The sequence below is a fragment of the Bubalus bubalis genome, chromosome 17 (assembly GCF_019923935.1).
Source record: "Bubalus bubalis isolate 160015118507 breed Murrah chromosome 17, NDDB_SH_1, whole genome shotgun sequence".
Classification (NCBI taxonomy): domain Eukaryota; kingdom Metazoa; phylum Chordata; class Mammalia; order Artiodactyla; family Bovidae; genus Bubalus; species Bubalus bubalis.
Genome location: NC_059173.1, coordinates 18,500,454 through 18,519,959, shown reverse-complemented (window position 1 = coordinate 18,519,959; position 19,506 = coordinate 18,500,454). Strand labels below are relative to the sequence as shown.

Genomic DNA, 19,506 nt, shown 5'->3' with positions numbered 1-19,506 from the left:
TCTGGGTAGTCCAGCCCTCCTGACTAAGTAAGAATACATATAATTTTTCTTGTTTGCTTGCTTACTTTTTATTGTGGCAAAAGACATAAAATTTGCCATTTTAACCATTTTTAAGTGTATAATCAGTTGTATTCATTACATTCAAAATATTATGTAACCATTACCACTATAGATTACCAAAACGTTTTCATCACCTGAAATAGAAACTCTTATAGCCATTAAGCCACTTAATTCCCATTACCCCCTCCTCAGGAATACGTTGGGCTTCCCAGGTGGCGCAGTGGTAAACAATCCGCCTGCCAATGCAGGGGACACAAGAGACGTAGGTTCAATCCCTGGGTTGGGAAGATCCCTTGGAGTAAGAAATGACAACCCACTCCAGTGTTCTTGCCTGGAAAATTCCATGGACAGAGGAACCTGGAAGGCTATAGTCCATGGTGTCACAAAGAGTCAGACACAACTGAGTATGTATGCATGTAGCATTACATATAATTTCATAGTTGCTTTTTTATAAGCAGTAAATTTGGTCTATTTTTAAAGTCCCACATGGCCTGGACTCTGGTCATTGGTGTGCTCATTGTTGCAGTGTGAGCAGCTGCAGTTCAGCTAGAAATTCTGTGATTGCAGAGTGCCAGCCTTTGAAACAAAGAATGTATAAATACTTCTAGTCCTTACATGGTGATTTTTTCTTTTTGTAATCCTAGCATACTATAATATAATAAATGCTGCCTTAAAAATACATTTATAGTTGAATTGCTAGCTTTGAAAAAAATGCAGTAGTGAACAAGATAAACTTTCTTTGCCCTTTATCACAATTCAAATACTTTGCTTTTACCATTCAAGAAGAACTCAGATGAAGTGTAGGATTCACATTTATTCAAGATTGCAGTTGAGATTTTTAGTAGCTTATATGTTGATATTCATGACTCAATAGACATGAGTTTGAGCAAACTCAAGGAGATAGTGAAATGGGAAAACCTGGCCTGCTGTAATGCATGGGGTCACAAAGAGTCCGACATGTCTTAGCAACTGAACAACAGCAGTACATTTATATTATAAAAAGGAATCTAAGAAATAGAATGTTTTGCAAAGTCTAAATTTTTTAATATAATGCAAGCCAGGCTGAAAATATCCTGTAAATAGGATATTATTTTTAATACTCTAGCATATTAAACATACTGAATGTATTTATTCAAATTCTTTTATTGCATGTAAATTTTGCTCATTAAATCTATGTAGTCAATACTAATGTTCACTTATGTGAGAAGTAATTTTGTTCTTGAAAAATAAAAGTTTTAGAAATTGTTTCTTTTCTTCCAAAGTTATCAATACAATTAGTAACAAAGGAAACATTGCTCCTGAGCTATTGGTTTTCTGATCTGTTTTCTAGCTATTCCTCTTCATCGTTTTTATTTATTTATTTTTTTGGCCACACAGTGCACCATGTGGGATCTTAGTTTCCCAACTAGGGATGGAACCAGTGCCCCCTGCGTTGGGAGTGAGAAATCTTAACCACTGGCCTTCCAAGGAGGTCTCCATTATTTTAAAAATCATTGTAAATCTTTACCATTCCTCAGTTTTCCAATAGAAAAATATTGCACCCTGACTAGAGAAGTACGTGATAAGAATATTTAGGAATAAAATGGAGTTATACTCTAAACTCACTGATACATATTTAAAATTTATTACTAGTGTAGACACAATATTTTTGATGTCATTTCATTTTCTACTTTTATGGTACTTTCTGGTAAGGCCAAAGGTCTAAGAAATTAGCTTGTTTTTGAAAGATCACCTGTAAAATGTAATTTTATTTAAAGAGGCAAGATGTTATATATCAAAGTTCTAGAAAGGGACTCAATAAAATTTTGTTTCTAACCTGATTTTTCCAGTTCTAGTTTTGTGACCTTGGATATATCACTTTTTCATCTATAAAATAAAGAGAACAATATATGCCATAGGAGCTCAAGTTCAATGTAATGTTTGCAGCAGTATTTTAGAAATGATATAGTATGAGTTCCTGAAGAGTGAGGACCCTGTCTGTCCCTGTTTTCTTCTTGAAATCCCAGGACGTGCTTGGTATAGGACAGGTGCTCTGTAATTACTACTTGAATAAATCAATTGAATAAAATTACATATTAGTGTGGAGCATGCACCTGTTGATTTCTTAATAAAATAGAAATGGAAATCCTAAAACAATTTGGACATTCCTTAGACCTGGGGTAATAAATGAATTATTTAAAGTTCTCTTAATTATAATCATACATTATTCTGAGTAATATGTCATTTATATCCTCTGAGCTGTTTTTCACTGGAGAGCTAGAAAGGCAAATAACATTGACTTAGTGTCTCATATATTTTATGGGCAAAATGAAGGTTCATCCAGACTGGGTCTGTTCCCTTTCGCTTTTATTCTTGTGCACAAATTCTATCTTCACTTCATCTCTGTAAGGACTTCGGGTACTTCTGATTGCCATTCTTTTGTTCTAAAGACGTTAACCTCCCTTTTTTACACCAATGCAAATCTTTCTTCACTTAAGCTGCTAAAGTTTGTCTTTGTGGTTTATGATTTCTTAGATTCCCAATTTTGTGTTATGTAATTTCTTCTTGAGTACTGCTGTGTAGCTTTTCACAGAAATATAGTCTTTTTCCATACAAATTTGAGGTCTAAAGTTTCTCTTCTTATCATTGGTTCCATTGTCCTCATTCTTCAGTCTTAGTCCTTAACACTTTAAATCTCACTTTTTGTCTTAAAATATAATTATACTTTTGTTTAAAAATACCGTATGATGTGATTTATATTTTTTACATTAAAAATTTATAATTTTTTAGCATACAAAAGAAATATTTATAAAAACAAAAAGTAACCATTATCAAGTATAGTACACAAAAATTAAATGTTGTCTACATTGCCATACCTCATTTATCTAGAATTCTGTCCAGTTTAGTATTTCTAAATCTACCTCATTCTTTTTTCACAACTCTGTATTATTCTTTTGAATGCATGTACCATAATTTATTTAAACATTTCCCCATCTATCAACATTTAGTTGGTTGTAGATTTTTACTATTGTAAGCAATGGTGAAGTGAATAGTCTTTGCTTTTATTTTTATTAAGTTTTATGAGTTTTTCTATAGGAAAGCTTCGTAGAAGTTGGATTGCAGGGTTAGATGATATTTATTGTGGTTTGTTATTTTTTTAATGTGTATCCTCTCTCTTTTCTGCAAGCCTCTTCCAAAAAAGTGTAATTTAAGCAAATGTATTTCTATTGTTTTAAGTGTAAATTAACCACAAATAGTACTTTATTTCTTACATGATATTTTGCCTTGTTTTTTTACTTATATTATTGTTTATTAGATGAACTGACTAAAGATTAGAAAAGGGAGTATTTGATAATGAGTTTCATTCTGACTCTAGTACTCTAAACTGTATTATCTAATATATTTAGATAGATATGTTGATTTATAATTTAGTTGTAGGATAAAATCAATTGAAGTAAATGTAAACTATATCATTATATTTACTTCCTAGGGAACAATATACCAAAAATATTGCTGAACAGGAAAATCTTGGAAAGGTAAAAATATTTGTTTGTTTTTTAATGTGTGCATAATTCAGGTTTACAGGACATGGTTATGTCATTGTCAGTTTTTTTTAAGGTTATAGGGGAAATTAGAACTTTCTTACTCCCTTTCAAAAATGAAGACTCTTCCTTAGAAATTTATTTTTATAAAACTGAAGGCTCATAGATTTTGGGGGAAAGGGAGAAATCTAGTTTTAAATAAAAAGTTCATGCATAACAAAATGCCACATCTAATGAATGAACTACAAGTTTCACATTATTTCCAGGTATCTCTGTATATAAGATAAGTATAAACTTACACATTTATTTTATTTTATAAGCACAAAGCTCTTACTATGAGCCAGGGCCTGGTCTAAGTCCTTTACAAACTTTGACTCAGTTAAAAATAATCGAAAAACTTTTCTTAAGAAACTCACTCCCTACCTGCCAGTCTTATATGAGGACTACTAAAAATAGGAGTGTATGATTGAGTTTTGTTTTTTCAGTTCTCTAAGACACTCCTAGTGGAAGAGGTGGTAGGGGCCTTGACCATCAGGATGTAAATGACTAACTGATTTCTCTAATTGATTCTAATCTTCAATGATTTTAAGACCATGTTACATAGTGAATGCTAACCATGCTTCACTATACTCCATTTTATCTGTTTCTTACCGAGTTTCACTACTGAAAATTGAAGTTTCCTCTTAGCTTTTCTAGTAGGAGTGTCCGGTTTGTATTATCATTTGTTAGGAATTGTTAGCTGCAGTTTTTCTTTTAAAATACTAACTATATGTCAGTGTCTCATTTCAGTGTTCAAATATTCTTGAGTCTGCAGCCTGGAAATGATTTTATATAAATATGGGCTTTTCTGTTCTGAAAGTACAAATTAATAATATGGCTTTGCTTCAATCAATATATTGTACAGTTTAGCTATTGGATATTTTCATGTTCAAATGTATGTATTTGAATCAAGTTGTACACACATTTGTACAGTATTTTAACTAGGTATTTGGGGGGCTTTAGGATTTAGTATGATTGTCAATAATAGACTTTCATCCAGATATTTCTTAAGTGAAGTAATGTACTTTTTCATATGAAAATATTCTTCCACTTCATTTGTTTAGTATCTGAATGGATGTTGTATATAGAGAAATATTTGCCAAACCTAGAATCCTTTCAAAGACTCAAACTTAATGGCTAAATATGATTATTCTTTCCCCTCCCAGTATAGTGTTTTATTATATTGCAAGATTTGAGGGGAAAGCAGTAGCAACAGTCTGACATCAAGCATGTTTGAGCAAAATGAGCCATTGATTAGCTCATGCCCTGATTGTCTGGCTGTATCACTTAAGAAACAAAGCTTCTTGATCCTCTCACTCTTAGAATAGATCTAAATTTTCAAAGCAAACTCAGAATATACCTAGGCTTTCAAACTGACAATAGCGTAAGTCTTCCAAACCAGCAGACTGGACATCCACAGACTTCCTCAGGCCAGCTTGAGTTTCTGAAATTAGACCAAACTATAGTGCTACAATTCACACTATCGTATACTAGACTTTGCCTTACCAAGTGCTGTGGAATATGATGCTCAAAGTTGTAACTTTCCCCCTCCTGTACCACCTCCTCCTTTTAAGAACAGTGAAATCTGTGACAAGTATTTTTTGTGCATTACAACTATCCATAAAATAAATCTGTAGTACATGACGGTAACATTAAAAATAAATTACAAAGTCAGTTGTATTCATAAAGTTAAAGGTTTCAAACACATATGGTTATGGAGCAAATTAAATTTAATATTTTTGATACAGACAATGCTTGCATCCTGTCTTTGGTTCTTTAAATAGCTTTTATAGGTTGTTAGGATTTTTTAAAAAGAAATTATTCCAATAATACAAGAAAAGTTACAGTTAAGTAGTACCTTAATCTTAAAATCATGTTCAATACTCTTAAAACTCTTGATCTGACTTACTACTTTTGTTTTAGTTTATAAGGATAAAAATATTTGTTGTAAGATACTTTATTTGTAACATAGACTTAAATAGATGTATTTGCATGCCAGGCATTGTGTCAAAAATTTGCTGTTTATATTTAAATTATATTTTCTTCATTCTGTTTTGTTTTGCTATCTGCTGTTAACTTTGCTTTTCTTAGCCATAGGTGGGAAGGGCAGTCTTTAATAAGCATTTCGAATCTGGCCTCAGTTTAGTTTAGCCTCTTATTTGGGCAAGTACCGACCACCGGCCTTCTCACTTGTGTCCTTAGATCAACTGTTAGATCAACCCTGCATACTAAAAGAGGAAAAGATGGGGATGTTCCCATGTAATCTGTTTGTGTCTTTGCTTGTTTTTCTGCGCTTCTTGGTGATTTCTCACACTCTGTGTCATGAGTGTATTTCTGTTACTCTGTGCTTCCTTATGTGTGTACTGTCATCTCTGTTTTTCTCTTCTTTCCTTCCTACTTTTCTTTCCTCTCATTGTCTCTCTGACTTTGTGCCATCTTTTCTTTGTCACTCTTCCTTGATTTGCCGTAACACAGAGCCAAAGAACAGTTCTCAGTTTACTGAAAAATGTTCCTATTCCTGTTTATAATTTTAGTCAGTAAGTAGAAAAATATTGGAAGGTGGAACTATATATGTGGGCTATTAGTAACAAAAATAATTATGATAAGGATCTGAGCCTTTTTAAAATATCACTGGACCTTCTCCTTGAAGAATATTTGCATACAATTTGATTTATTTGGGCATAGAGCATACCCTTAGAGTATACTGATTCAGGAAAGAATATAATATTTAATAATAATAACATATATAACACATGATAGTTTGTAATTATTTCTATATCTATTGTCATGTGAAAAAAATAGTATTATAAAGCAGTTACTTTTATAATTACTCCTGTTATTAACCTTAATTGACAATTGAACAAACTACAGTCCAGAGAAATTGTCTTCCTTATGGCTAGTGACAAAGCCAAGGCTGGAACTCAAGTCTTCTGACTTCCAAAATCTGCATTTTTTATATACCATGATACTGCTCCACTTTCCTGATTTCCTTTATTTTCCCCTTCTTTTCTATTTTTCTGTCCTTTTTAGCTTCAGGTTGTCTTAGATCTATCAAAAATTTAATTAACTTTTATCATCTTAGCTTTCATATATCAGGTGGTTTAGCTATTATTTATCAGATATACAAAGCATACCATATTCTTCTGATTAGAGCAGTAGAAGTAAATCCCTATATGATATTTAATTATTCTTATTTTTTTTATGCTAGAAACTCCGGGAAAAACAAAAAGCTGTACGAGAAAGTCATGGTCCAAATATGAAACAAGCAAAAATGTGGCATGATTTTGAACAATTGATGGAATGTAAGAAACAGTGCTTTCTGAAACAACAAACCCAAACTTCCATTGGTCAGGTAATTCAGGAGGGAGGAGAGGACCGGCTGATACTCTGAGTTCATGTGCCATTGTTTGGGGCGTCAGTTGATGCTGCTAGCTATAAGTAAAATCCCATGGTGTGTTTCTTTTTTTTTTGAAAGTGATTTGTTCAACATTTTGCTTTCAGATTAGCCATTCCCTATTAAGTTCTCATGGAAAATAATGCTAAGGTAGATTTAGGTTTTAAAAGTTTCTAATATGAAAAAGAGGCTTTTACTATTTCGCTTAGTTTATACATCAGTGGTGTCTTCTGTTTTATAAGACAAGAGACTGAGTTTACTATCTGTAAATGTAAACACATGTCCATTAAGAAACATGTAAATTTTTGTTTGAACATAATAACCCAGTGGCTTAATGTTTTTCTTAATCTTTTTTTAACTTTAGAGAAATCTTTTAGGAAATAATATCTCTTGTTTTGAAGAAACATTTATCTGAAGTTCAGCAATTCCTACAGTTTCACTTCAGTTTCTTTTTCTTCTGTACAATTCAAGAACATTTAATATTTTGAATCACATATTTGTTCTATTTGTGTTGTTTAAAGGCAAATAAAACTTGGTGCACATATCATGGCTATTTAAAATTTATATAGTGTAAATTTTAATCTTTTTTAAGTAAGTATTCATGTATAATACTGTACTAAATTTAAGATTATAGCTTATTTTCACCAAAAATCTAACACAGTAGGTTCTGGGATTATTTTAAATATAAGAAACTGTCAGAGTGCCTCCAATCTCTGCTTCATCTGGACAAGGTATCGAAGATGTCTTTAATTTTTACTTAAAGATACTAAATTCATATGCCACCCTTTACTTCATTTCAGTTTCAATATACTTTTAAAATTTTCTTTATTTTAGATTTGAAAACTCAGATTTCAAATGGTTAGCATGTCCTTCTTGGGTTCGTTCTTCTTAGCTTTCCTGGAGAAAACAAAGCAAAAACATTTTGATGAAAAAAATTGTTTCCACCCTTGCAAAATATACAAACCTGATTAATGGCCTTGGGTGTCTGTTCCCAAATGTATCCTACCCTTTTTTTGTCTTTCTTGATAATTAGAGAATCTCATTAGCATGGAAATTACTTACATTTCTAGGAGCTATCACCAGAATAGATAGGATCCATCCGAGTATGGAAGAACTTACCAGGAAAGTATAGAAACGTCTTTTAACATATTGTAAGAAAAAAAGAGAAGTATTTCAATGTTATTAAGTGGTTTGGATCAGGTCCTCAGCTTACTTTGGCTACTTATTTGGACGAATATCAGTTATCAGAGTTCTCACTTGGCCCTTAGATCAACTATTGGATCAACCATGTACTAAAAGAGCAAAGACTGTGTTCAGTGTGTGGAACAAACACTTAACTAATTCAATAATCAGTTTTTGGACATTGTATTTGTTCAGAGTTGGCTACTGGCTTGTTATTTTTAAGCCAGTAGTAAGTGATGTTCCTTTTAGAGTATGAATTCCTTTGCAAATATTTGAAAAAGACTAGATGCCCTTCCCAGAAACAGCATTTTATTCCCCAAAGGAATGTCAATTTGTAAGATTATTAAGCCTAGTGACTAGTTTTTTCAGTCTTTGCTATCTTTGGTGCTCTTAATTTTTAAAATTGTTAGCAAGAGATACTTCAAGGAATGCTTAAAATTCTGATTTGATTACTGCTTGCTTTCATTTCACACAGAAAGAGTATGTGGATTAAACACTAAGGCAGCTCCAAAATTATTTTATTCACTGAAGCAGAACATCATTACTACTTCAAGAAAAGCAAATTGAAAAAAAGGCCTAAAAGTGCAAAGCTATTTATAGTTTTTATGCAACATTGGACATTTAGTAACATAGCTTAATGGGTTTTGTACAGTGACTTTCCACTCATTTTATGATTTGATTGGGACAGTAAAAAGCTTTGACTAACTCTGACAGTTTTTGACAGGTGGCACTTACAAAAGAAGAGCTTATTACATTTTTCCTTCAGGATTGATACTTTAGCTGGCTAATTGATGAGAATGCCTAATCATTTTGGAAAATAATCTTGTCTTCCACATGATGACCCAAATAAAGGAAAAAAATGTAGCCTGTGAAATCTGCTTCTGTGTTCACAGATTTTCTCCTCCTAGGACCCAGTATTGCCAGCTGTTGCATGGGACTGACTAAACCATAAATTTCAAAAAGCCACTGCCTATCTTGCTTCCTGTATTAGTTAAGGAAATAATCCAACTTTAAAGGTTGTCCTTTAAGAAGAATTTTATAATATAATATCTTTTCTGTTATAAATCTGTTAATAACTGAATCTAAGGTCATGTGTTTTCCAGGTCTATAAAGTGTTAGCAGAATTACCTTAGAGCATTGTTCAGAGGCACATGGAGATTAAACCAAATCTCAGGAAATTGTAGAATATTTAACTTTCTTCTTTAGATTAATATTTTACATCATATTTCTTTAAGGCAGTGGACAGCAGCAATAAAAGAAACCATTTCATTAAACTATCAAGTAATTAGTTTATATAACATATATATAATTTGGGGGGAAAATTTTAAGCTCTGTGAATTTTCCAGGTGTCCTTCTTAAATTTTTAAGCTAAACATGATACAGAGCACTTTTTGGTAATTTGAGTAAGAGACTGAATATGTTCCTTAAACTAAAAATACATGAACTTGCAGAATTCTTCTGCAAATTGAAAATATATGTACAAATGGAGAAATTGCCAAAGCTGCCTTTACAAAAGCAGCAATCAAATTTGTATTGAAACAATGACTTTGTAGGGATATATGTGTCTTATAGAAACCTCCTTGGCTTTCACCCAATGTTAGTGACTAATGAGTGTGAATCTAAGACTTGTTTCTACAAAAGGTTCTAGGAGCTTACATCATTCCTCTTGCTTGGCACCAAGGAGTGTTTAGCCTTAGGGAGTGAGTAACTTGGCACCCTGATGATTAACTTTCATTAAACTTGGTTATTTCAATAACTTCTCCATTGTTGTAGTAAAGGTGAGATCTAGATTATATATACAATGAATCCTTCTTTTTTAAATAATCCATGGCAGCCAGGAGAGAAAGTTGCACTTTTATTAAATGTGTGATTGCTTCCCTACTCAGGAGAACTGCTGGCCTGAGCGCCTCCTTCCTCTCCTTTTAATGAGAGCAGTTTAATTAGAGCTGTTTGATGTGTGGCAGCCAGGCATAAGGTGAATGTTTTGTCTGGGGAAGATAGAGATCGTTTAAAGTTATGTGTCTATTTTCAATCTTGGACCTTTCTGTCTTAAGACAGTCTTAAAAAGAAAATATTGTCTGTAACTGTCATTTAGTTTCATCCAATCCTTGCAAAAGAAATAAAAAACTGAAAAACAGAATCCAAACAAACATTTTTTTTTAAAAGACTTGGGCAAATGTGTTTTCTGCTCCCATGCTCCCTCTTTTGGCAAACTGTAAGTACTGTCTCAGCAAACAGCGATAATTTCACAATTTCCTCTCTAGAATTGCTGAGAGACTTGAGTCACCAAACGTGGTTCACTGCTGTGGAAATGCATTGTTCAGAACACAGAAAGAAATTTAAGATTTTCTGTGACAGTATTTGTTTCCGCCTCAGTTCAGAGTGTGAACTGCAGGTTCCTGGCAAGACTGCTATTTAACATTGCATGTGAGAACCTGGTAAATAGGCAAAAAATTTTGGAGCTTGAAAGGAACCTCAGAATGATTCATATGGTCATTCATTAGATTGGGACCTTTAAGGGATCTCTTTCAGCCTCTCTCAGTGCAGAAATCAGGACACGGGTGCTTATGGCAAATGGCTTTCCAGCCTCGGTAGAGTAACTGCAATGCAGTTCACTCCTCACGAGGGAGCCGGTCCCATTGTTAAAGAGCAAAGACTGATTGCTTTATTGGTTCTAGAAGCAAAGCCAACTTACAGAGGAAGGGGATTTCTTTAAACAGCAGTTCGGCAAAGCCAGATTGAACAAATTTTGCTCCCTGAAAAAAATTTTACTTCAGGGGAGTAATATTGTGGTTATTATAATAATCAGAATCGTGAGAATGATGAAAATAATAATGATGCTAGCAGCTAGTCCATTAGTAAGCACTGACTATGTACCAAACACTGTCCTAAGTGCTTTATGTGTATGAGCCAGTGTAACTCTCCAAATAACCCTATGAGATGGATACCGTTATCCTCACTTTATAAATGAAGAAACTGAGGCACAGAAAGGCTTTTACAGTATTACACAGCTAATAACTGTAGCAGGTGGAGCCAGGGTCCAACACCTGTGCTCTTAACTACTGTGCTGTCCTGCAGTGTGACCCATGGTTGTATGTATCCATAAAGGTTGCTGTCCATTTATGAACTGCAGTATATGTGAAATTTTTTTTTGCTTTTATTATGTATTTTCAATACTATATTTCCTTAACTGTAGCTGAAAAACAAACTTCATTACTTAACTAAATGATTAAAAATAAACTCTGCTGGGACTTATTTGGTGGTCCAGTGGTTAAGAATCTACCTGCCAGTGCAGGGGACATGGGTTCTATCCCTGCTCCAGGAAAATCCCACATGCCTTGTGGCAACTAAGCCCATGCACCACAACTATGGCATACAAATTGCAACTACTGAGCCTGTGTACAGCAACACAGACTCAGCACAGCCAAAAATAAATAAAATAAATCAATAAATATTTTAAAGTAAATAAACTCTACCAACCAGATTAGGGAATTATAGTAAAAATGATAGTCGAGTAAATGCATAAAAGAAGTGAGTAATAGTTTTAGGTAAAGAGAGAGTAGAAACTTTATAGGTTATAATTTAAAACTTTCTCTGTGAAGAGTTTCAGTGTGGGATGATGAAAAAGTTCTGGAGGTAGATGGTGGTGAAAAAGAAAAGAAAAACAACTTTCTCTGTGAAAGTCTTAAACTCATATATGTCTCCTGTTGCTGGATGTTTAGATCGATTCCAGGTTTTTACTTTATAAACAATGCTGCCATCAAATAAGATAAAATATTAAGCAAAACCACAATATTTCATCAAATCCAGAATTCATTAAATAGTTTTATGGACTTTTCTCCTCTCATCTATGAAAATGCCAAGGCTAAACCAAAGATATTAACAAGATGTTACTTGATTAACTGGAGAATAAAATTGTAAGTTCATTCATTTATTTATATGTGAATGTTTAATGAGTATCTTCTGCATGCTTGACACTGTGCTACATGCTAAAATAGAAAATGAACATGACCTGTTTTTTTCTCTCAAAGAGCACACAGTCTAGAAGATTCTAATATTAAGCAGCAAAAAGAAAAGTTTTTTTTTTATGTATAAAACAAGGATCTCAGAGGAAGAAGCAGTTATTTTTGACATGGGGGATTGGAGAAAGATTAATGGGAGAGGTGGGACTTGAGCTGGATTTATAAGAATGAATTAAGATTTTGATAGTATAAGACAAGTAGAAGACAAAGGCATTTAAGTACATGACATGTTCAGGAAATGACAAGTCTAGAATGGCTCAGTAAGTTACCTAGTTGTGTGAGGCCAGGGTAAGGAGTTCCTAACATGGGCTAAGCTTGTGTGCTCTGTAATTTGACATGCTGGGCACTCAGCTGGACTCCATGAAAAGGTGCAGTAAAAGGATAAGACATGGCCCCTGTCATTAACCAGACTAACAGTACGATACATAGCAAATATGTTGAATCCTAAAACCTAGTGCTAAATTTTGTGTGCTGTCGAAGTTCAGTCAAAATGGACTGCTGCTGCTGCTGCTAAGTTGCTTCAGTCGTGTCCAACCCTGTGCGACCCTATAGACAGCAGCCCACCAGGCTCCCCCGTCCCTGGGATTCTCCAGGCAAGAATACTGGAGTGGGTTGCCATTTCCTTCTCCAGTGTATGAGAATGAAAAGTGAAAGTGAAGTCGCTCAGTCATGTCTGACTCTTTGCGACCCCATGGACTGCAGCCTACCAGGCTCCTCTGTCCATGGGATTTTCCAGGCAAGAGTACTGGAGTGGGTTGCCATTTCCTTCTCCCAAAATGGACTAGGGAAGACTAAAAGGTCAAAGGGGAGTCCAGGAGGTTTCATCAAAGAAGAGGGAATGATCTGAGCCTGGAAAGATGAGTAAAATTTGGATAGGAACCAGCAATTGAAGCAATTTACAGCACTGGATTATCAAACAGATATACCCCAATATTTGATATTTCAGAAATCAAAGAAGTTTTCATTAGAAAAATCAAAACTCATACTTCCTTACACTCTCTTTAGAGTTTAGGGTCTCTAAAAGTTTCAGTTTAGCTTTTTGGAATGCCATCAACAGTACTAGTCCAATGGGAAATCAGAGAGGAGAAAAACACTGTGGGCTGGAGCAATCTGGGCAGACTGGAGAAAGAGATGGTACAAGTTTAAAACCACTCTGGAAGCATGGGTAGAATTTGGCTTAGGGAGGAAACAAGAGCTCCACAGGGATGAGGAAGCCCCAAGAAAGGAATGCCCTGAGGTACAAGCCAGGCAAGGCTGCAGAGAGTAAGAGAGTTAAAGCTGGAAAAGGAGTTGGAAACCAAATCGATGAGCTTTTTTGAGTTGGTGCAGTTGTTGGAACTGTTCTTAATATCCTAATTCCTTTTGGACCTTGATGAAATGAGAGATTCACTTCATTGTAGGGAATCATAGATTATCATCTCCACAAGAGACTGCTATCATGGACTAGTTTGATTTGTTTTTTTATGACAAAAGAGAGCAGTATAGGTAATAAGTCAGTTGTTTGTTTCATTATCTTTGGGGGAATATTTTTTTACACTAACTCAGATTCAATATTTTATTCTTTGATTCAGTTTACAACTCTTTGTCATCTCATTTGTACAATCACTTTTTTGTTTCATGTCACATTTTCAGATACGTAGAAAAGATTTGCTAATTTGAAGGAATTTAGATGAGAAACAGAATATTTTAATGTTACAGTTTTGTTGAGAGACATTTTTATAAGTTTATTTGATTTCCTATGTATCCAGAAATGTGAGAAAAAAAATTCAAAGCTGGTGTTTAACAGTCCTTGATTGCTTTTTCTTGAGAGTAAGAAAAAACTATTTTACGTTGTAATAATTGCCAAGTAGCCAAGGAGAGCCTCAGCCCTTGAAGAGACCCACTTGCTAGTGACTTGGCAGTGTCAAACAAATGTTCAGCTTTTATTCTGACACTTCTTGAAGAATTTGATTGAAACTATATATGTCCAGATAACACTCAGCAAAGTGCCCTTCTTGCATTTGTTTCAAGATATATTTGGAAACAAGAGAGATGACCTTGGACTCAGCTGCTTTTCCAATTTAGGACTTCTCTCTGGGTCTACTGAATAATATTCCTGAACATTGAAAATTCAACGAATGGAAAAACATTTTAGTTACTATATGCCATAAGTCCTGTGATAGAGAATTTTTTTCCCCCAGCAATATGTTCTGCCTCTAAAAGAATGATATATTTAGACTGCAAGCTCTATATTAGCTTTCTAACCATCTACTTCAAAATACATTTAGGAACACATTTGCTTTTCATCAGAGTGCCTTTTTTATAATCTAAATTGAGCTGTCCTTGCTTTTTAAAATATTTTGGCATGTAAGAAATTTTGAAAAAAAAATAATGAGCAGTTAACCCTTCGCCTTTGCCTTTTGGCATTCAAAGTTTGTTCAGAAGCCAGGGTTCATTGTAGCTTGATGTCAGATCTAAAAGAAGACTTTGGAGGCTCTGACATCCCCGTCTAAGGTTATTGCCACCTGTCCAGATGACAATAGAAGTCCTGCTAGTCTAACCTCAAGCCTGAAAGCCAAGGTTAGCTTCCAAATGCATCTACATTTAGCCCATGGAGATGGATGGTTTTAACTGTCATTAAAGTGATATTCTTTCAGTTACCATTTGCATATTTTGGAGGTTTAAGCAGTTCCATTTTTAATCTGTTGTCACAGTCACAGGACAAGACTTAGGTAACCTTTCTGATAAAGCAATTTTACTTTTAAGTAAATAAATAACTACGAATTATAGTTTGATCATTGTCCTCCATAGCATATTATCAGGGAGCATAATGCTTTTTATTTTCACATGGTTTCCTAAGCTGTCATAGTCAATCAGAGCATTTATAGAGATGATTATGTTGTTAGCAACAGCCTCCAGTATGCACAATTCATTAATCCCCAGTAAAATGTTGTGTTACACACATGCACACATTTAACATGCACATGTAGAAATAGGAAGACACATCATATTATAATACTTCAAAGCATATCGTGTTCTTGAGCATTCTTTGTTATTTGATTTATTTTATTTTTAATTGGAGGATAATTGCTTTACAATATTGTGATGATTTCTGCCATACATCAACATAGTCAGCCATAGGTATACATATGTCCCCTCCCTCTTGAAGCTTCCTCCCACCTCCTTCCCCATCCCACCCCTCTAGGCTGTCCAGAGCACTGTCCTCGGGTTCCCTGCATCCCACTGGCTATCTGTTTTACATATGGTAATGTATACTTTCAGTGCTACTGTCTCAAAGCATCCCACCCTCTCCTTCTGCCCCTGTGTCCGAAAGTCGGTCCTTTATGTCTTGTTGCTTGATTTTGAATCAAGTATTGTATCAATTGTGAGCCACAAGGTGAGTGATTTTGTAACTGTTAACACTTAAGCAACTTTTAAAGATGATGGGTACTATCAGATAACAGATTGATCTTAAATTTTTAATTGTTATAAATTATTGCACCAGCAGGAATTCCCTGATGGTCCAGTGGTTAGGACTCCCTGCTGTCACTGCTGAAGACTCAGGTTCAATCCCTGGTCAAGGAACTAAGATCCTGCGAGTTGCCACACAGTAACTGATAGCTCAGTTGGTAAAGAATCCGCTTGCAATGCAGGAGACCCGGTTCGATTCCTGGGTCAGGAAGATCCCCTGGAGAACGGATAGGCTACCCACTCCAGTATTCTTGGGCTTCCCTTGTGGCTCAGCTGGTAAAGAATCTGCCTACAATGTGGGAGACCTGGGTTTGATCCCTGGGTTGGGAAGATCCCCTGGAGAAGGGAAAGGCTACCCACTCCAGTATTCTGGCCTGGAGAATTCTATGCAGTCCATGGGGTCTCAAAGACTGAGCAACTTTCAGGAGGATCACCAAAAAAAAATTATTATACCACTGTTACTCTGTAGTTTCCTAATTCAAAACTGGTGACCTTTTTTAATCGAACATTTACTTCTTTATAAAAACAGGTTTTGCATGAGTATGGGTATCTTGCATACATTTCCATTATTTTATTGATGTTGAACCAGATCAGTTGCTACAGTCTCCTCAGTGCCCTAATTATTATAAATAAGAGCTCATTGTACCCAAGCTAATTGATTCATAGGATAATCAGTGAAGTTTGCCTTTCCTGGTTCCAGAGAATCCTCTAACCTCACAACTTTTGAACTGCATTTTTTAAAGATACGAAAGAGGAAAATAGATGATATTCTACAAAGTGTTCCTAAGATCTGTAGTGCTCAGGGAAGATTTTAATGAGGGAAAAGTCTCAGAGAAAAAGTAATTTTAAATAGTACAGAGATTAAATGTGAGTTTTGCTGAATGTTTTCATAAAATATTATCTTTCAAATGTATGTTTTCTCATCCATCTTCTAAAAACATATATAAAACTTTGAGTCAAAGAGTCAGAATGAATATTTCTACATGGTGTTTGTTTATTAAGTTTATGTTTCAGAAGCTCTTTTCTCTACCCAAGTCTTCCTATTCTCTGGTATTCTTATGTAAATCAGACCACTGTTGAGTTCAGTAAGTGTTCATTGCTCAAGACTTAGTATTTCTCTGCCATTTTCCTAAGACAGGAGAGATTTCTAGCAACTACAAAGTAAATATATTTCTCTAAATTCTCTTGATCTGTGTCTTCCATAGATCCATAGATGGAATTCATATCCAGCTGTCTGCAGATTTATCTAGAATCTGGTTTATCCAAATATTTGTAGTACCATCAAATCAAGGATTTCTTTCTTTTTTCTTATCATGCCTGAATGTCTTACCTTGATCTTGTTCTTTCAGAATCCAGATGTGTTGATTTAATGAAGGGAGATCTAATACATCCCTAGTTAAAACTCGGTTTAACATCTTTATTTATTTTCTGTCTCAGATCCTTTCCATCATTTTTTTTCTCCCTGTTTATGTTTACCATTCCCTTACTATTCAAACTTTTTATTTTATATATTTACTTGACTTCACCAGGTCTTATTTGCAGCATGTGAGATCTTTAGTTGCAGCATGCCACCTCTTAGTTGCGGCATGTGGGTTCTGGTTTCCTGATCAGAAATCATACCCAGGCCCCCTGCATTGGGAGTGCAGAGTCTTAGCCTCTGGACCAGCAGGGAAGTCCCTCAAATTTTTTTCTGATCCTTTCTCAAACATGCATTCTCTTACTACTACTAAGTTTACTTTTAAAGCATTTCTCAAAATATTTTTCATTTAAAAAATTACACACTGTGATAATGATTTTACAACTCTATGAATATGTTAAATAAATAATGAATGTGAAATACACAAAAATAATAAAATACACAAAAATCACTTTAAATTGGTGAATTGTAAGGTATGTGAATTATGTGCCAATAAAGCTGTTAGAAATACAAGCTCAGTGTAACAATTTCAGATAATATCAGTAGTTAAAAAAAAAAAAAACCCTCACCTGTCTCAGTTTTCTCACTTCTCAGAGATGTTTCCACAGTTAGGTTTTAGAATATTCTTCCAGACATTTTAATTGCATACACAAACACGTGTATGTATTTACAGCCTTTTAAAATTATGTACCAAAAGGGTTATATTCAGTATTCTAAAACTTGCTTTTTGCACTAAACAGTAAATTATAATCATATGTACATATGGAGCTATCTTATTCTTAATAGTTTCAGAGTATTCCACTATATCCACTACATGAATATAGTACAGTTTAACAAGTTCTTTATTGAACATCCTTCTACTTATATCTTTGCACTGTTATGCAAGTATATCTTCAGAGAAAAATATCTTAGAATTGTTGGATTCAGATTTGCATTTAAATTTTTAGATAGATATTTTAGATCAGTATTGCCAAATCACCCTGCAAAAAGCTGCTGACAATTTGTAATCCCATCAGTCATGTATGACAGTGCCTGTTAGCTGTCCTCTTACCTATACTATGTATATTAGCTTCATTACATCTTTGTCAATATGATAGGTTTAAATAATTATTTTAATTTGCATTTTTAAATTATGTGATGAGTTTTTACAGTCTCTTTTTAAATTGCTTAAGTAATATTTTTTATAATTTTACTTGTTTATTTTTGGCTGTGCTGGGTCTTCATTGCTGCACCAGCTTTTCTCTAGTTACAGCAAGAGGGAGCTACTCTTTGCTGCAGCATGCAGGCTTCTCACTGCAGTGGCTTCTCTTGTTGATGCTCTGGGCTTCAGTAGTTGTGGGGTGTGGGCTCAGTAGTTGTGGGTCCTGGGCTCTAGAACACAGGCCAAGTATTTGGGGCCCTGGACTTGGTTGCTCCATGACATGTGGGATCTTCCTGAACCAGGGGACTGGGAATCAAACCCGTGTCTCCTGCATTGGCAGGCAGATTCTTTACCACTGAGACACCAGGGAAGCCTCAGTAGTAGTTTTTTTTCTAAATGAGAAGTCCATAATGTCAACTGTAGAAATTTTGAATACAGAAGATGATTAAAATAACCTGTAATCCCACCACCCAGGGATTATCACCATTTACAATTTTATTTCTAGTCTTCTTTCTGTGAAACTTATCTCATGATTATTTTTAACATTGGTAAAGGAGCTTATTTTTGTATTTAAAATACAAAGTTTACAAAATGAGGTTATAATACAGCTGCTTAGAATACTGCTTTGAGCTGTTTTAATCAAGGTGCTATATAAATATTCAGTGGACTGAGCTCCCCTCTGCCAAGCTTTTGGGATCAGCTAGTGGAAAAATCATTAGCATTCTTTCCTTGACACTGTCCTGTCACTACCAGGGCTCAAACTGGAGGCGATTTCCTAGGAGCCAATAGGTCTCTTAGTGGAGGAAAAGGAGCTGTATAATCCCTTAATGGCATGGAAGATAGAGTCTGAACATATATAATCATTGTTCTCTCTCACACACACATAAAACAGGAGATGAGATTAGTGAGCCAGGGTAAGAACCTTCAGGAAGTATGGTAGACACCTGGAGAACAGTAAAATATGTAACAGACAGGGTCAGCCAGTTAAAGGTACAAGTCCTGTATGGTAATCACACGTATCCTTACCTGATTCTCCTTTGGGACTGTACGAGCATGGCATGCAGAACTGGTTTCCGTTCACAGCTGCATTTCCTGTGCCTACTTGCACATAAGCAACTTTGATCAGTAAATACTAGTTAAATGAATAATGAGTGAAAGTAAAAGAGAGTGACCTTAAGTAAATCACTTAATTGCTTTGGACCTTAGTTTATTTCTCTGAAAACTGCAAAGGAAAGTCACCCTTCAGGTAGAGCTTACTGTAGCAACTGCCCGAGTGTCAT

At 34.7% G+C, this 19,506-nt stretch overlaps 1 protein-coding gene across 1 annotated transcript in view; it reads left to right on the top strand.

Annotated features, from left to right (window-relative positions):
- The window catches only part of IFT81 (intraflagellar transport 81), a 96,002-nt gene extending 88,444 nt beyond the window's left edge, over window positions 1–7,558 (top strand). The window contains exons 18-19 of the mRNA XM_044930206.1: window positions 3,530–3,575; window positions 6,829–7,558. Of these exons, the coding sequence (XP_044786141.1) occupies window positions 3,530–3,575; window positions 6,829–7,011 (229 nt within the window). The 3' untranslated portion in view covers window positions 7,012–7,558. The remainder of the gene's footprint in view (window positions 1–3,529; window positions 3,576–6,828) is intronic.
- The last annotated feature ends 11,948 nt before the right edge of the window (window positions 7,559–19,506 follow it).